General features: G+C 39.1%; 1 protein-coding gene across 1 annotated transcript in view; it reads right to left on the reverse strand.

The window, feature by feature from the left end:
• The window catches only part of SYNE2 (spectrin repeat containing nuclear envelope protein 2), a 323,992-nt gene that overhangs the window by 272,018 nt on the left and 35,662 nt on the right, over positions 1-16,312 (reverse strand). Inside the window, 1 exon segment of the mRNA XM_018054080.1 lies at positions 8-136. Coding sequence (XP_017909569.1) covers positions 8-107 — 100 coding nt within the window. The 5' untranslated portion in view covers positions 108-136.

The raw sequence follows: 16,312 nt of genomic DNA on the forward strand, positions 1-16,312 counted from the left end.
TAATTACCTTGCAATGAAAAATGGAGATCATCAATGCCCAAGGAAACCTGCTGGTCTTCGGTGGGAAGCACAGGACTAGACGCCATCCTTTGACTCAGTGAGATCATATCATGTTCATCTCAGTTAAAGAAGTGAACTAAAAATAGAAGGGATAAATGCTCATTAGTGCTCTGCAGCTCTGCATTTCCAGTAAACATGCACTGCCAGAAAACAACAGCAGCCAGAAATCACCCTCCAAAAGAATCACAGCTTTCTAGTGAGTGTTTGCTTAGTTCATGAGGAACAAAGTGACTACGCCTTCTTTTCTGAATCATAGTCAAGATTTTGCCCTATGACCTATTCAGGCCCTTCAGAGTTGCAGGCAGAACTCCACAAGGGCTAGCATTGTGGATTCTGTACTAGCAGTGAAAAGGAAAGCTACACGATTATATTCCGTAAGTTGTCCAGAGGATGTAAAGCTGACACAAACTGATATCTTAGGTCTTTGTATCATATTATTAGCCTCCACCTATAGGGATTTTCTTTAAAACTTTTCATTTAACTTACTTCCTTTTCTGCTCCATGATGGTTGTCATTTACGGGAAACAATAACAATTGGTTCTATGTAGTTTGCAAAGTGAAACTAAAAATACTGTATGAAAAAGAATGTTTTCCTGGGTTACCTATTATATTGATTATTTTCCCAAGTCCTTATTTTTCTCCAGCATTCTTGGGTTTCTCTTGTGCCTCAGCTGGTAAAGAATACGCCTGCAATGCGGGAGACATGGGTTTGATCCCTAGGTTGGGAAGATCCTTTGGAGAAGGAAAAGACTACCCACCCATTCTGGCCTGGAGAACTCCATGGACTGTATAGTCTATGGGGTCGCAAAGAGTCGGACCCCACTGAGCGACTTTCACTCTCACTTGCTCTCACAGTTTTTACTCTGCCCCGACTTTGACTCTTAAGAAATCCTTCCAGTAAGAGTAATGCTTACCATCAACTTTTTAAAGTACTGCTTCATGTATGTGTATGCTATTACTATCCTGGGGGCTGAGAATAATCATTGACTTCTCCCATTCAGATGATGACTTTCTTATCAAAATAAACCTAACCAAATATACAAGAACACAAAATGTATCAGGGATGGAAAGAGGAATGGTTAAGTGTGCAGATACGTGATCAACAAAGTATAGAAAACCAAGAATGGCAGAATCTTTGTGTTGAATACATGAGTATTCACTGTTAAATCTGTCAACATTGCTGTATATTAGAAATTCTTCATAATAAAATGTTGAGGAGGGAGACTAAAAAATAAATAAACCCGAGGCCAAGAGCTAGATACAATCAATCATACCTAATAGACCACTTTTTCCAAATGACAAGAACAAAAATCATTATATATCCAGCAGTAGAGTCAGACTTCAAAAATCTTTCAATCCTGTCTGCCTACTGTTTATCATCTAAAACTCCTTTATCACCTCTCCCATGGATCACTGTTGTTAAAGATTTTTACCTACCAAATAAACCATGCTTATTAATAATTAATTTGTTTTATCCTCAGAAGTAAGATGAATCAGAGTCTCCCTGAGGCAACATTGTTCCTATGCTGCTGATGCTGCTAAGTCACGTTCAACTTAGCAGTCCGACTCTGTGCGACCCCATAGACGGCAGCCCACCAGGCTCCTGTCCCTGGGATTCTCCAGGCAAGAATTCTTCAGTGGGTTGCCATTTCCTTCTCCTGCTCCTATGCTAAGTGGATACAATTCTGAAATAAAAAGCTCCTTGTTAGTTCTGGCCAGTCTGTGCAGCCTGATGATTGGTAAAGGTACAAATGTCCTCAGTTTTTGATGTACTAAAGACCGCCCCTGCCTCTTTCCATACTGAAAGCTCCTGAACGCAAAGTGGAAAGAAAATACTTCTTCATGATGACAGGCGAAAATCTGAATTCCAGAATCAATTTCCTATTGGCACCTGCTATTCCATGCCAGGGCTATTAAATAAAAGGACAATAGCAATAGTAGCAAACATTTATACAGCAGTTACTATGTAGAGATACTGTTCTGAGCACAACTGTATGAGTTAGGTACTGTATTCATCCCGTACTTGAAATGACAAAACTGAGATGCACAAATGTCATAAACATACCTTCCCAACCCAGGGATCGAACCCAGGTCTCCCACATTGCATGCGGATTCTTTACCAGGTGAGCCACCAGGGAAGCCCTGTCCGTGGACATACCGAACTGTGATGGAGTTGAGATTTGAATCCACGTGGTTTTGGTTTCAGAGTTCATGCTCTTAGCTAAAACAGGTTGGTACCTCATAGAGCTAGCTTTGTAGTTGTTCAATCGCTAAGTCGTGTCCAGCTATTTGTGACACCGTGGACTGCGGCACACCAGGCTTCTCTGTCCTTCACTATCTTCCAGTTTGCTTAGATTCATGACCACTGAGTCAGTGATGCTATCTAACCATCCCATCCTCTGCTGCTCTCTTCTTTTGCTTTCAATCTTTCCAAGCATCAGAGTCTTTTCTAATGAGTCGACTCTACATTTCATTAATTCCCTCTTTCACTTACTCAGCTAGCATTTATATATGCTATGCACTGCTCTTAAGGAATTCAATCTTTTGAGAATGACAAATGAACACATATTGAAATTCTTCCTCTAAAAAATGTATGTAGAAGGTGCTATGGAAGCAAAGGAGAGGGCATGTCCCATCACGTGAATCTGGAGACAGATGTGATACCAGCAGTGTACTTAATATAAAACAGCATCTCACTCCAAATGGTCCTGTAAGTATTATTAGGCTAATATAGGGGTATTAATAAGAATGTCTCAGAGAGCTACTTATTGCCATTCAATAAAAAAGTATAAAATATCAAATGTAGGAGAAAAAATTAAAAACAGAACCACAGACAGCAAATTGATAACCAGTGAATCAAGAAAATGTTCCTGTGCTAGACTGGCATGTAGGATCCACTGTTTTCTATCTTAAAGTCATAGGAAAAAATAGTATTTGTAAAAAGAAAGTATAGACCTTAAAAATAACTATTTATCTCAGACATTTCTGTTTTTAACAGTGAAATTTTATTAATGAACAAGTCAATAAAATGTAATAATTTTTATGAATTTTTCTACGGTTTCTAAAAAATGTAAATAAAAAGTAAAACCAGGGACCTTCCTGGTGGTCTAGTGGTTAAGACTCCGTGCTCTCACTGCCAAGGGCCTGGGTTGGAGTACAACGGCCTGTGGTTGGGGAACTATGATCCCACAAGCTGGGGTGCAGCCAAAAAAATTTTTTAGAAAAAAGTAAAACCAAGCTATGAAGGTGGAATCAATTACAAGTGTTAGATTACTGATCCAAATATTGTTTTAGTACAATTATTTATCAAAACATGCTACCAAGGTCAGGAGGATCTGACTGAAGACAAGGTATGATGACATTTCCAATGTAATTGTTTTGGGTGAGAAACAGTTAACATCTCCAGAGAGGAATATACTTACTAAATGGGGCTCGTGAAAAACTGGAACAGAATAGAGAAGAAAAGCTTTGAGACATGTCTCTGGATCCAAATTGAGAAGCTAGAAAGAGTATGAGAACAGAAAGCAGAAAGAGGAATGAGGCTGGGCCAGGTACTCAATGAGTCACAGTGTTTATCAGTCAAAATCCTGAGGGCCATCCTGCCATTTGCCTTCCGACTTCCCCGTGCGGAGCACAGAGGCAGCCTTCATAGGTGGGATTACAAGACAAACGCGGTCTCTTCCCATGCAGTCCTCACGGCCTTACTTTTCCTTTTCAAATAAAGGTTACAATTATGTAACATCGGTGTTCGGAAGGAAAATAACGAATTATCTTCAGAGACATACCAGAGATTAGGCAAAGAATCCACGTAGTGGCATTAAAGACTCAAAGATCAAGTAGAAGTATGCGAAACTGTATTTTTAAAATCCATGTAAATTAATGCATATGCTTTTATAAATGGCATAAGCTATTTTGAAATGACTGCGGTTTGCTTATGCAATATATCTTAATATGCATCCGTTATCTCTAAAACCTCAAAACACTAGAGCAGTTCCCTTTTTAGGAGAAATCTTGGTATTTACTTTGGATTATTATGATTAGAATTTTTACAACTCAAAAGTGAAATCTGAATAGAAATCTTTTTCTAATTGATGGAATTATTAGTGATTTTGATTAAATGTTTTCTTCCTTTCACTTATCTGTATTTTTAAAATTTCAAGTGACGAATGCCTATTTCTGCTGCAATAAGAAAAACGCTTTTATTTTGATGAAATGACAAGTGAGGAATAAGATATTACTTAGTTCAGGGTCAGTTCTCCAATCCATTTGCTATGAAAACTGTATATCTATAGCTTCATAATGAGAAAAATACTCTCTTGACACAAATGGGATATTAGAAAAACTCTTGAGTTTGTCAGAAATTTGTAGAAAGGATTGCTAAGTCCTTGTGGTAGTTTAAAAGGCTTCATTTTCTCATTATTATACAGTTTGCTAATGAGCCCTACTGTTCTAACAGCACTGAAGAAAGCACTGTCAGTGGGGAGAAAGGGACTTTTATGTCATCTTCAAAATTGGATTGGAAGGTATATGTACCATAGCGGGACATGTTAAGTACATGTAGGTAGTTCTTTAACAGAGTGGTTTAAATGTCAACATTTTCCCTGGAGTACCTCCCTGTTCTTTTTCCTGTTCTTTCAGCTGCACCATGTTATTTATGGTCCAGCTAGGAATTGTAAAGGATCTCCCTTTTGTCAGTTAAGATATTGAGCTTGTCCTAACAACTGACAATTATTAACTCCAGTCCGCCTACAAGCTCACAGAAGAAAAGTTGATGACATATTTGCAATAAGTTTCTTCATCTTTTTCCCATTAACTTTTCCTAATTCTGTTATTACTTATCATCTTTATTTGACCAGAAGCAATTGATGCAAATTACCAGATCCACTGATTTTTAAGGTCCACTCTCTTATCTGCGTTCAGATACTATTTTTCTAATGACCAGCACAAAATGCCAGAATAATCAATCTTAATTATCCACCACACTTTTAGAAAACAAACATGTAGCAGTTCTCTGGATGTGATATTGCTACTTCACAACAAAGCAGTGTCACTCACCAGCCAATATCAATTGTGCTGCTAACCACCCACTACCACCATGATACCAGTGCTCTGAATAAATGTAGCCACTTTCCTAAAAGAGTCTTCTGTTGGCCTTGTGAAAGTTGCTCAGTCATGTCCGACTCTTTGTGATCCTATGGACTATACAGTCTGTGGAATTCTCCAGGCCAGAATACTGGAGAGGTAGGCTTTCCCTTCTCCAGGGGATCTTCCCATGCCAGGGATCGATCCCACGTCTTGTACATTGGAGGCTGATTCTTTACCAGCTGAATCACCATGGAAACCCCAACCAAGTCCCAAATGCTCTGAACTGCAGTGTCCACCGCTACAGAAAGGGAATAATACACATTTTACGTACTGGATCTCAGTGAAGCACATGAAACTTAAAACTACAGTGGTAACTAACATCTACTAACTGCTCACTATGGTAGATGCACTACAGTATATAAACAGTATTTACTACAATCCAGGAAATGACTTTATCCAGATTAGCCCATTTCTTAACTGGCAGTAAAAATTAAAAGCTAGTGACAATATAAAAATGAAGAGTAAAAACACAAGGATAAAAACCTCCAATGCTATAAAACCTGATGTGTGAAATCAGCACAGATCTAGAAAGCATGCATTCAGGAAGTAATTGTTTTTCATTTTCATTGGCCTATTTTAACCTAGAAATTCTGCCCTAGTACTCCACAATCCAATTTTTAAAGCTCATCATCCCCCCAGCAAAAGTTCCCTGCCTTTGTTACTACCATAATACCAGTCTCCCAAAAAAACCTGAGGAGATCTTTAAGTTGTAAGTACTGGCACTGGTTTGGGTTTTTTTCATAAATACATTCATTCCTTTTGCCATCACCTCTGCCCATGATCCCATTGTGCTGTGCTTAGTCACTCAGTCATATTTTAGAATTCTTTGCAACCCCATGGACTGTGGCCCATCAGGCTCCTCTGCCATCTCCTCCTCCAGGGGATATTTCCAACCCAGGGATCGATCCCAAGTTCCCACATTGCAAGCTGATTCTTTACTGTCTGAGCCACCAGGGAAGCCCGACCCCATGACTTTGTTCCTAAATTGCTGCCAAAGATTCCTGGCTTTTGTATTAACTCTAGCTTCTCCACCTGTATCTTTGAAGCATCCCAAAGAAGTCTAGGATTAGTAGTGAGATGCTGCAGAAGTTGAAGATGAAACACAGGCCTGAAAATGAATGGAACTGAGTGTGCTGAACATCAAGAGTGGAGCAAGATTTCAGACAAGTATACACAGCAACAGCAGGACTCTAAGCCCTCACCTACCCCACCTACTTCATGAGCACTGGTAGATGGACCTGCTTCCCAAACTACTTGCTCTACCCACAGGTAGGATTTCAGAGGATCCTTTTCCGGAGAAAGTAAAGCCCTTAGAAAAGACCTTTGCTGCTGCTGCTGCTGCTGCTATCACCATAAACTGGCATGGTCAGGGAAACCCAAGAAAGAGGAAGTAAACTCAGAACACTGCTACTGCTAAGCTGCTTCAGTCGTGTCCGACTCTACGACCCCAGAGACAGCAGCCCACCAGGCTCCGCCACGCCTGGGATTCTCCAGGCAAGAACACCGGAGTAGGTTGCCATTTCCTTCTCCAATGCATGAAAGCGAAAAGTGAAAATGAAGTCGCTCAGTCGTGTCCGACTCTTAGCAACCCCATGCACTGCAGCTCACCAGGCTCCTCCGTCCATGGGATTTTCCAGGCAAGAGTACTGGAGTCAGGTGCCTTTGCCTTTTCCAGAAAAGACCTCTAGAGATCGATATTTCAGGTTCCTCAACAGGAAAGTCAGTTCCATGCCAAATCACCCTACTATGATTTTCCACTAATTGGTTTTTTCATCCTTCACTCTTGAATGATTATATTACCAAAGATCACCAGACATTTAAGGAGAGCCTCCAAAAATGAAAGAAAGAGATCAAAACAAACACAAAAGAGGAACCTGGAAGAACCATCAAGTGTAGGAAAGAAAAGAAAGAAAAAACGAAATTGGTAATTGAATTTTTTAGCAAGTGACACCATAAAATGAACTTTATTTTAAAGCTTATAAAAGCTATCAATATCAATTGCAAACAGAATCAACATTTCTTCCATTTTTCTCCTTCACGTGACAATGCACTATATAACAAGAGATGTATTTTAAAGTTTCGTTCTGCATGCTGACACATTTCACTAGCTCTTTCTTTAACCACTGATTTTTAACAATGTCAAAGCAAAAGCATATTCTATTAGACAAAATTAATTTTGCAAAGCCCTTGTGAAATCAGACTTAGTCCTGCTTATAACACTCGCACTTACACAAATGCTGAAATGGAAAGCAAAATGCAAGAAAACGACTTTGGCAGGAATTAACACATAAAGATGTTAATCGAAGCCCTCTGAACGAGCATCACCGTTTGTTCTATTTCTTCCAAGAGAAAAGTCAATTCCATCGTCAGTGAAACAAATGGCAATATCACACAGAAACTCAGGATGAATTCACAATTTCCTAGGAATCTGAAAATTACCAAGGCAATTTTCCTTTTTAGGATCAAAAGCCCACAGAGTTAGTAATAGTGAAATGGGCAGCCATAGCAGAGTTCTGAGCAGAGAAGAGATACAATTGGTTTAAACTATCATTTGGATTGATGTGTGGAAACAAAATATGGGACAAGGAACGAAGCAGGAAGACTAATGAAAAGATTATCACGGGTGGACAGAGGAAGACATAGATAGATAATAAATGAAAAAGCAAGCACGGTAAAATGCTACAGGTGGAATCTAGTAATTAAGAATATGGCTATTTATATAAAATTCTTTCAAATTTTTGGATATTTTATAATTTTCATATTAAAATGCTGGGAGGAAAAGGTTATTACAGTAATCCAGATGATGGTGGCTAAGACTAGGGCTGTATGAAGAGAAGGAATAAGTGGTCATTCTAAGTATATGTTGAAGATGGTACCAACAAGGTTTTCTGACTGATTTGATGTCACATGTGAGAGAAAAAGAAGAATAAAAAAATGACTCCTAAGTTTTTGACCTAGGCAACAGAAAGGATGGAGATGCCATGAGTTGAGCCAGACAGAGAAGGCTGTGGCTGGAGGAGGTTTGAGGGCAAAGCAAAATTTCCAGGTTTGAAATATCAGATGTACACCAGACATCGGTTCTGAACCCAGGTGATTGTGCATACTCCTTTTTTTTTTTTTTTCAAAGTAAATGTTTCATGTCCCATGGGAGACTAAGTCAACAGGATCAACTCAGACCAGGAAGATGGAGTTTGGCAAGACAATAAGACAGGAACAGGGTACTATGAAAAAAAAAATTTAAGTGGTGTATTTTAAAAGATCGATAAAAGGGTTAGAAAATTAAATAAGGACATCTCCAATAAACAAAAGGAAGAAAAATAGAAAAAAATAGAAAATTTAAAGGACCAACCCAATGGTTCTAACATCCAAATAAGAAAACAGAGGGAGCAAATTATCAAAGAAGTAATGCAAGATTTTCTAGAACTAAAGAACAAGTATTATAAAAGCACAATGAGTGGCCAACAAAATAAAAAATTTTAAAGACTCTCAGCAAAAACACATGGTTGCAAAATTTCAGAAGAGCAAGAGTAAAGAACTTCCCAGAGTATAAAAACCATGCCATACACCAAGGGAAAAGAATCAGAAGAGCATCAGACTCTGTATAAGTCATACTGGATGATAGAAGACAGCGAGAAACATCTTAAAAATTCTGAGAAAATCTAAACATAAAGAGCTTAAACTATAAGACTTGTAGGAAAAAACATAGGGCAGGGGCTTCCCTTGGGACTCAGCAGTAAAGAATCCACCTGCCAATGCAGGGTTTGATCCCTGATCTGGGAAGAGCCCACATGCTGCAGAGCAACTAAACCCAGGCACCACAACTACTGAGCCCAGGGACTCGCAACTACTGAGCCCACATGTCTCAACTACTGAAGACCACGCATTGCAGAGCCTGTGCTCCTCAACAAGAGAAGCCGCTGCAATGAGAAGCCTGTGCGCCACAACTGGAGAATAGCTCCTGCTCACTGCAACCAGACAAAAGCGTGTGGAGCAACAAAGACCCAGAACAGTCATAAGGACACAAATAAATAAAATTATTTAAAAAAAAACATTGAGCCAAAGCTTAATGACATTGGATTTCACAATGATTCCTTGGATATGACTCCAAAAGCACAAGCAACAAAAGAAAAATAAACTCAATTACAATTAAATTTAAAATTTCTGTTCCTCAAAGGACACAATTAACAGAGTGAAAAGGCAACCCATGGGATGGGAGAAAATACTTGCAAATTATATACCTGATAAGAAATTAACATCCATAATATATAAAGAACTCCCTCAAATCAACAACAACAAAGTGAACAACCCAATTAAAATGGGCAGCAGTCTTGAGCACAACATCATTAATCATAAGGGAAGTACAAACTGAAACTACAATGAGATACCACCTCAAACCCATTACGACAGCTACTATTGAAAAGAAAAAAAATAGCAACTGCCAGCAGGAATGTGGAGAAATCAGAACCCTTGGCAGGAATGTAAAAACGGTGCAGCTGCTATTGAAAACAATATGGCAGTTCCTTAAAAAATTAAAAATAGAATTACCATGTGACGACCCAGCAATTCCACTTCTCAGTACATGCACTAAAGAATTGAAAGAAGAATCTCAAAGAGATTTTTTAATACTCATATTCACAGCAGCATTATTCACAACAGGTAAAACGTGGAAGCAACCCAAGTGTTCATACATGGGTGAATGGATAAACAAAATGTGGCATGTATATACATCAGACTACTATTCAACTTTAAGAAAGAAAGAAATTCTGACACATACTACAACATGACAGCAAATTTGAGAACATCATGTTAAGTGTAATAAGCCAGGAACAAAAAGAGAAATGCTGTATAATTCCACTTATATGAAGTCCTCACATAAGTAGAATGGTGGTTGCCAGAGGTTGGGGGAGGGGGAGGGAGATGTTAATTGTTTTAATTAACTTTTAATTAAATTTAGCTAAAGTGAAGCCACTCAGTCGTGTTTGACTCTCTGACCCCATGGACTGTAGCCTACCAGGGTCCTCTGTCCATGGGATTTTCCAGGCAAATCCAGGTAGATTGCCATTTCCTTCTCCAGGGGATCTTCCCGACCCAGGGATCGAACCCAGGTCTCCCACATTGTAGACAGACGCTTTTACCATCTCAGCCACCAGGGAAGTCCCTATTTAGCTAACCCATTGTTTAATAGTTATTGCCTTTCAGTTTTGCAAGATAAAGAGTTCTGGAAATGGATGGTGGTAATGGTTGTTATATAACAATATGAATGTACTTAATACCACCAAACTATACACCTAAAAATAGTTACATGGGTAAATTTTATGTTAAGCATATTACCACAAGTTTTAGAAATCAGATAGGAAGTTATTTTCAACCTACAGTCTATATCCAGCTAAAGTTTTAATTAAATTTAGGGTAGAAAACAATCATTTCTTGACATGCAAGGCTCCAAAAACTTTATTTCCTATGCTCTGGCTCTTAGAAAGCTACTAGAAAAGGTTACTCCAACAGAATAAGAAAGTAAAATAATAAAGAGGAAGGAAAGTGTTCTAATAAAATAGAAAACTAAAGTAAACATGAGAAAAACAGAGTAGATACAGAACAGAGAAAGAATAAAGGGAAGTTCCCAAGATGACTGCCACGCAGCAGACCTGAGCAGGAAAAAGCAGGGCTCTGGAAGAGAGGGCCAGGGTGGGAGCTACAGGGAGGGTGAAACAGAAAGAGGGGACGTGAAGACAGGAAGACGTGAACAGACAGAGGAAGGAGCACAGACTGATGTCTGAGGGAAACTGAAGAACCGTCACAGTGGGGTACTCACTTCGGGTATTAAGCTAGAAGAACTGGAGGCTGATGGCAGAGGGTATTTCAATTAGTGATTTGTCACTAATTAGTGATTTTTACAGCTCCTCATAAAACAGAGTTCCAATTTGGGGTCTGAGAAACCTTTGTAAAAACTCCTACCTCCATTCATTTCACAAAGAACTTGTGATTTGCACAGAAAATTCTTCTAGGTAGAAATGCTAAGTCTGGAAGAGAAGGATCGAGGGAGCTCTCAGCAGATGACCTCATTTTTCTCAGGAAAACAAGAAGTTAGTTCATCTCTTGGGTATGAGAGAGCTAGGGTGGCGTAGGGTTCTTGAGAAATGAAAGGTGCTTAGAACAGGCCCTAGTCGAGAACATGAGCAAACCAAGCAGAGAGACACAAGAAGCTTGGAGGACACTGAAGATGCGCAGAGACTGGATCAGCACTGGCAGCAAATGGACCCAAACATAATTTTGGGTGCAAGGCTGTCCCAGGAGCACACAGCATCTGACTGATGCTCAGATAAGAGGAGCAACAACTAGTGACTAAATAAACCTCTGCTGATTAAAAAATGCTCTAAAATTGCACACAGACACAAGGACTTATCTTCAAGAAGGTTCATTATATATAACAGAAAAAATGGAAACAGTTGAATCCCATCAGTAGGAGAGTGGATAAACTAGAGTTGATTCATACAAGGAAAGACTATTCCACAGCTAAAATGAATGACCAGTATCAGCAAGGTTATCCATTAAAACTAAAATGTTGAAGACCTACTTACTATACAGTACTTAGAATGCTGCTCAATGTTATGTGACAGCCTGGATGGGAAGGGAGTTTGAGAGAGAATGAATATATATATGTATGGCTGAATCCCTTCGTTGTTCACCTGAAACTAATAATATCACAACATTTGTTAATTGGCTATACTCCAAGACAAAATAAAAAGCTTTTTCAAAACCTAAAATGTTGGGGAGTAGGGGCAGAAAAAGTGCAAAAGGACTGATACACTGTGAAGCCATTTGTGTATTTTATATGAGACACACGAAATTTTAAACACACACATATGTACATGGTAAAAAAACAGAAACATGCTGGGAAACGACACCCACCAATTTCAAGGTGGAGAGCAAAGGAGTGAAAAGGTAGGGCTTCAGCTCTACAGTTAATGACTCATTCTTCTAAAAAGTTAACATCTAAGTAGGAAGTACATTGTATATGTTAGAAACAGTCATTCATTTTTTTTCCCAGACCAAACTTTTAGTTACTTTCTTGAACAACAAATTAAATGAGGATTCTCTAAAACATGTATCCTAACTGATCTCCTCTTCTTGGATCATTTTACATTTGCAGATTTTAAGCTATTCTGCCATCTGTTGACCCATTATGAGTCAAATAAGTTATAATAAAGTTTATAACAAGTGGTAAATATGATATAAAATAAAACATCATTAAACATTTTTAAATTGTAATAAGATTCTTCTTAGGTTAGATAGGAGAGGTGTAATGGTTGAAAGATCCCTAGATGTAGAATTGGAAGAACCTGGAATTCTACTGAGGTTAGACAGGAGAGATGAAATGGTTGAAAGAGCCCTAGACGTAGACTTGGAAGAACCTGGCCCTGGTCCCAGCTCTGCCACCGACCTCATGGCCTAGGATAAATCATCAGCTTCTCCAAGGTCCCGTTTCTTCGTCTGTGAAATGATTCTGTTTGAGCCAACTCATAGGCTTTCACGTTCTTGCCAAAGAATCTAACCCAAAGTTCTCTGCTGTGTATTTAAAAACTTTGGATTACAAGAAATAATATTCCTGGAGGAACGTTTGAAAGACTGAACACTCTCCATTCCTGGATGTGGTCTTTGGATCCGGTCCAGCCACCAGGGAGCTGTGAACTTGAACTGTATTGTTTTATTCCCCCCAGAGAATCGCTTTATTAAAATGTACTCTGGCATAATCCCGTAAGCCTTACCGAACAGGATATTATAGAAAACAGTCAAAGAGACCTACGGTTGTACTTCTTACACAGGAGTTCAGGAGGACAACCTCCTTTTACGAGAACACAGTGTGGAAAATTCTCAGGTCTCAGTACCAAGAAAAACTGTGACCCTGAGCATTCATTCTTTTCATCTAATGACCATGTTACTTTTATAAACAAAGTTTCCCTCTCTTTATTTTGGCTGGTATAGCCCAGATCTAGCAACTACAAATGACTTCACAGAAGACAAGGCGCTACCCCACTGGCTTTATGCATCTACTCATTTTTTCCTTGCTGCAATACCCTTGCCAGCTTCTTTTCTACTGAATTTTATGTTTCTCAGCAAACCACTTCAAACTTTCTCTAGAATAAGGGAGAGTACAAATCAGTGAGTTAAAGGAACTCAGACTTGCTTGACATTGTTGGACAATGTCAGTCTTCTTGGAAACGAAGAGACAACACATGCAGCATGTTGAAATTTATAGAGTGAGACACAAATGCAAGCTGTTCTCCGCTGGTGAGAAAGAAAAATGTATTAGTGGAGGATGAAGTTTATGTGCTTTTAGTAACTGAGATCTTTCTAATATTTTTCAATGTCCAGTTGCTTGAAGGTATCTAGATTCCAGTTGTAAGCTCTAGGAAGAGATCTAATTTATAGACAACACAGTGAAGCATTCCTAAAACACTACAAATGACTTTGTGGCCCACTCTATTAGTCATGTTCTGTGTGCTCCTCTCCCATCTTCCTGAACTAAGTACATATTACCTGTAGCCTCATTCCCATGGAGACCCTGAGTCAATGGGGAGTCTTGCCTAGAAGCAATGGATTAGCAACGCCTCTAGGGGAAGTGGAGGGCTTCCCTGGTGGCTTAGACGGTAAAGAAACTGCTTACAACATGGGAGATCCACATTAGATCTCTGGCTTGGGAAGATCCCCTGGAGAAGGGAATGGCTACCCAACTCCAGTATTCTTGCCTGGAGAAATCCATGGACAGAGGAGCCTGGTAGGCTACAGTCCATATTGGACATGACTGAGTGACTACCACACACACACACACACACACACACACACACACACACACACACACACCCACACACACACACACACACCCCCACACCCACACCCACACCCACACCCACACCCACACCCACACCCACACACACACACACACACACACACACGGGGAAGTGGAACAGTAAGAAGTTGGGTTAAGAGGTACTAAAGGGCATAAATTGGTTTATTATTCACAAAAAAATATATTCTTAAGAACTCTTTGCACTCAAGAGCATGTTTTCAATAATTACATGCTTTGTGAATATATTCCTACTCTGCCTCTCCCACATGTCCCCCATTCCCTGACCATCAGTCTCCTCTCTCTTGAAGATCAGCAGTCCAGGATCTGAGGGTGTTTTTATTTCTCTCTGCCCCAGTCCCCTCCCGTTACAGCAGCACAAGCACAAATTGAATGTTCCATAAATTGCTGGCACATAAAAATGAAAAGAGGACAACTTAAACACCACCTATCAAATACTTCAAAAAGCCATCAAAATCATTATATGTAAATTGCTGACATTTTCCAAACAGTGTAAAGACACCGAATTAGGTAGGTCCACTTGCCATTCAGGAAACTGGCTACTTCCCCAAGAAGTAGCTGTGTGACTAACAGATCAGTTACTCTGGTCCCTACTCCAGGAATAACTTCAGCCCTGCACCCAGGCAAGACAGGGAGAGCCCTGTCTTGATCACCTAGTTCTGACTAGTCTCTTCCCAGGATTTCACGCCAGAGTAAACTGCAAGCATCCTGGCATTGCGGCAGAGGTTGCAGGTCCTGAAATGTCAACCTCAAATTCCTGCTAACATGGAGAAACCCTCACAAAGTCCATTGCTGAAGGTGGAGCAGATCCATCGGCCCTGGATCTTCCTGAGACCCTGGACTGTGAGCTCTAAGAAAGGGACTATGAATGGTTCACTGTTGTATCTTTGTCATCCAGCACAGTATGTGGCACAACATAGTCCCACAAATGTTTGAGGAACGAGTAAACAACTGAACAAATGAGAGCAATGTAATGGAGGACACTGTTTACAACTCTCATTTGCCTGGTAGGAAGCCCTCCATTAGATTTCTTTTTTTAATAATTTAATGCTAGGAAATATTTCATTTCCTTGGAGACATGGGTTGGGTTTTCTTGTGGTTGTTTCTGTATTATTTTTGTTATTGTTTTCCTTTCTGAAAACAAGAACCATATAATTAGTGTTCCTTTTTCACTGAGGATGTCTAGAAACACAGAGCTAACTCTAAGGTCAAATTGTAGCAGTTACGTTGGTCCTAGTTATATCTGTTTTTCCCTGGCCTTTATCTCGTTTTTTTTTGTTTTTACTTTTTATTGACATACAGTCTCTTTCTCATATATATTTGCTGTGGTCATCTTGAATTCTTTGTGAACAGGGTAAAAAAATGAAAAAAATTTAAAAACTAAATAACCAAATAAGGAAGCAAACCAAAACTCAGAAAGTGCATTTTACAAGGATATCTTTTAATACATACACAAATAAAAATAATTCTGAAATTCAGGTCCTCCTGAGTCACAAGGTATTTTAAAAAAGTTGTAATATCCTCTTTGATATCTAAATTTGAATTGTTTCTTTTCCTTCCACTTTTGACAAGATTGTATTTTTCTCCCCAAATGGCCAGAATCCTTGGCCACAAAAAAGTGAACTGCCCTCAAGTATCTTCTGAAATGTATTTTAAGTTAAAATGCCTATTTCCACTTACAATAATTTTTTTTCTTGGATTTTTCAAGGTTCCAGAGGAACTGTGGTCCCAAACCATTCTGGAAGAAAAGGAGGGATGAAGAAGACAGATGAATTGTATTAAATTTACCAAGCCTTACTAGTACTACTGAGCTGTGGCCAAAATGGTTGCATGTTCACTGGCCAAATTCTGAAATGGCTGGAACATTGGGGAAAATGTCCTAGTTAGACATTTCAGGTGCTGCATGGTGAGTGCAGGATCTCACTCTGATTATAACAGTATTTTTGTCAATTGTTTCAAGTAACATAGCTGTATGTGCAATTTTGTTTCTGTTGGGAAGCATTTCCCCATGGATGAAGGATTTGTGGTCTTTAAAATTCCAAATACTGGTATCTCCAAGACATTTAAAATAAATATTTCTCAATTTGAAATGTTTGCAAGTAAATACAACAGCCAGAAATATGCTGGCTGTTAAGATGAGAAATTTGTTTCTGAAATGTACTGTTCCTTTAGAAAAATATTTGCCAACTTTAGTGGCAGCTGCAGAAATGTTTTCACACTTTGAAATTAACTCACTATTAA

Source organism: Capra hircus, chromosome 10, assembly GCF_001704415.2.
Source record: "Capra hircus breed San Clemente chromosome 10, ASM170441v1, whole genome shotgun sequence".
Taxonomy (NCBI): domain Eukaryota; kingdom Metazoa; phylum Chordata; class Mammalia; order Artiodactyla; family Bovidae; genus Capra; species Capra hircus.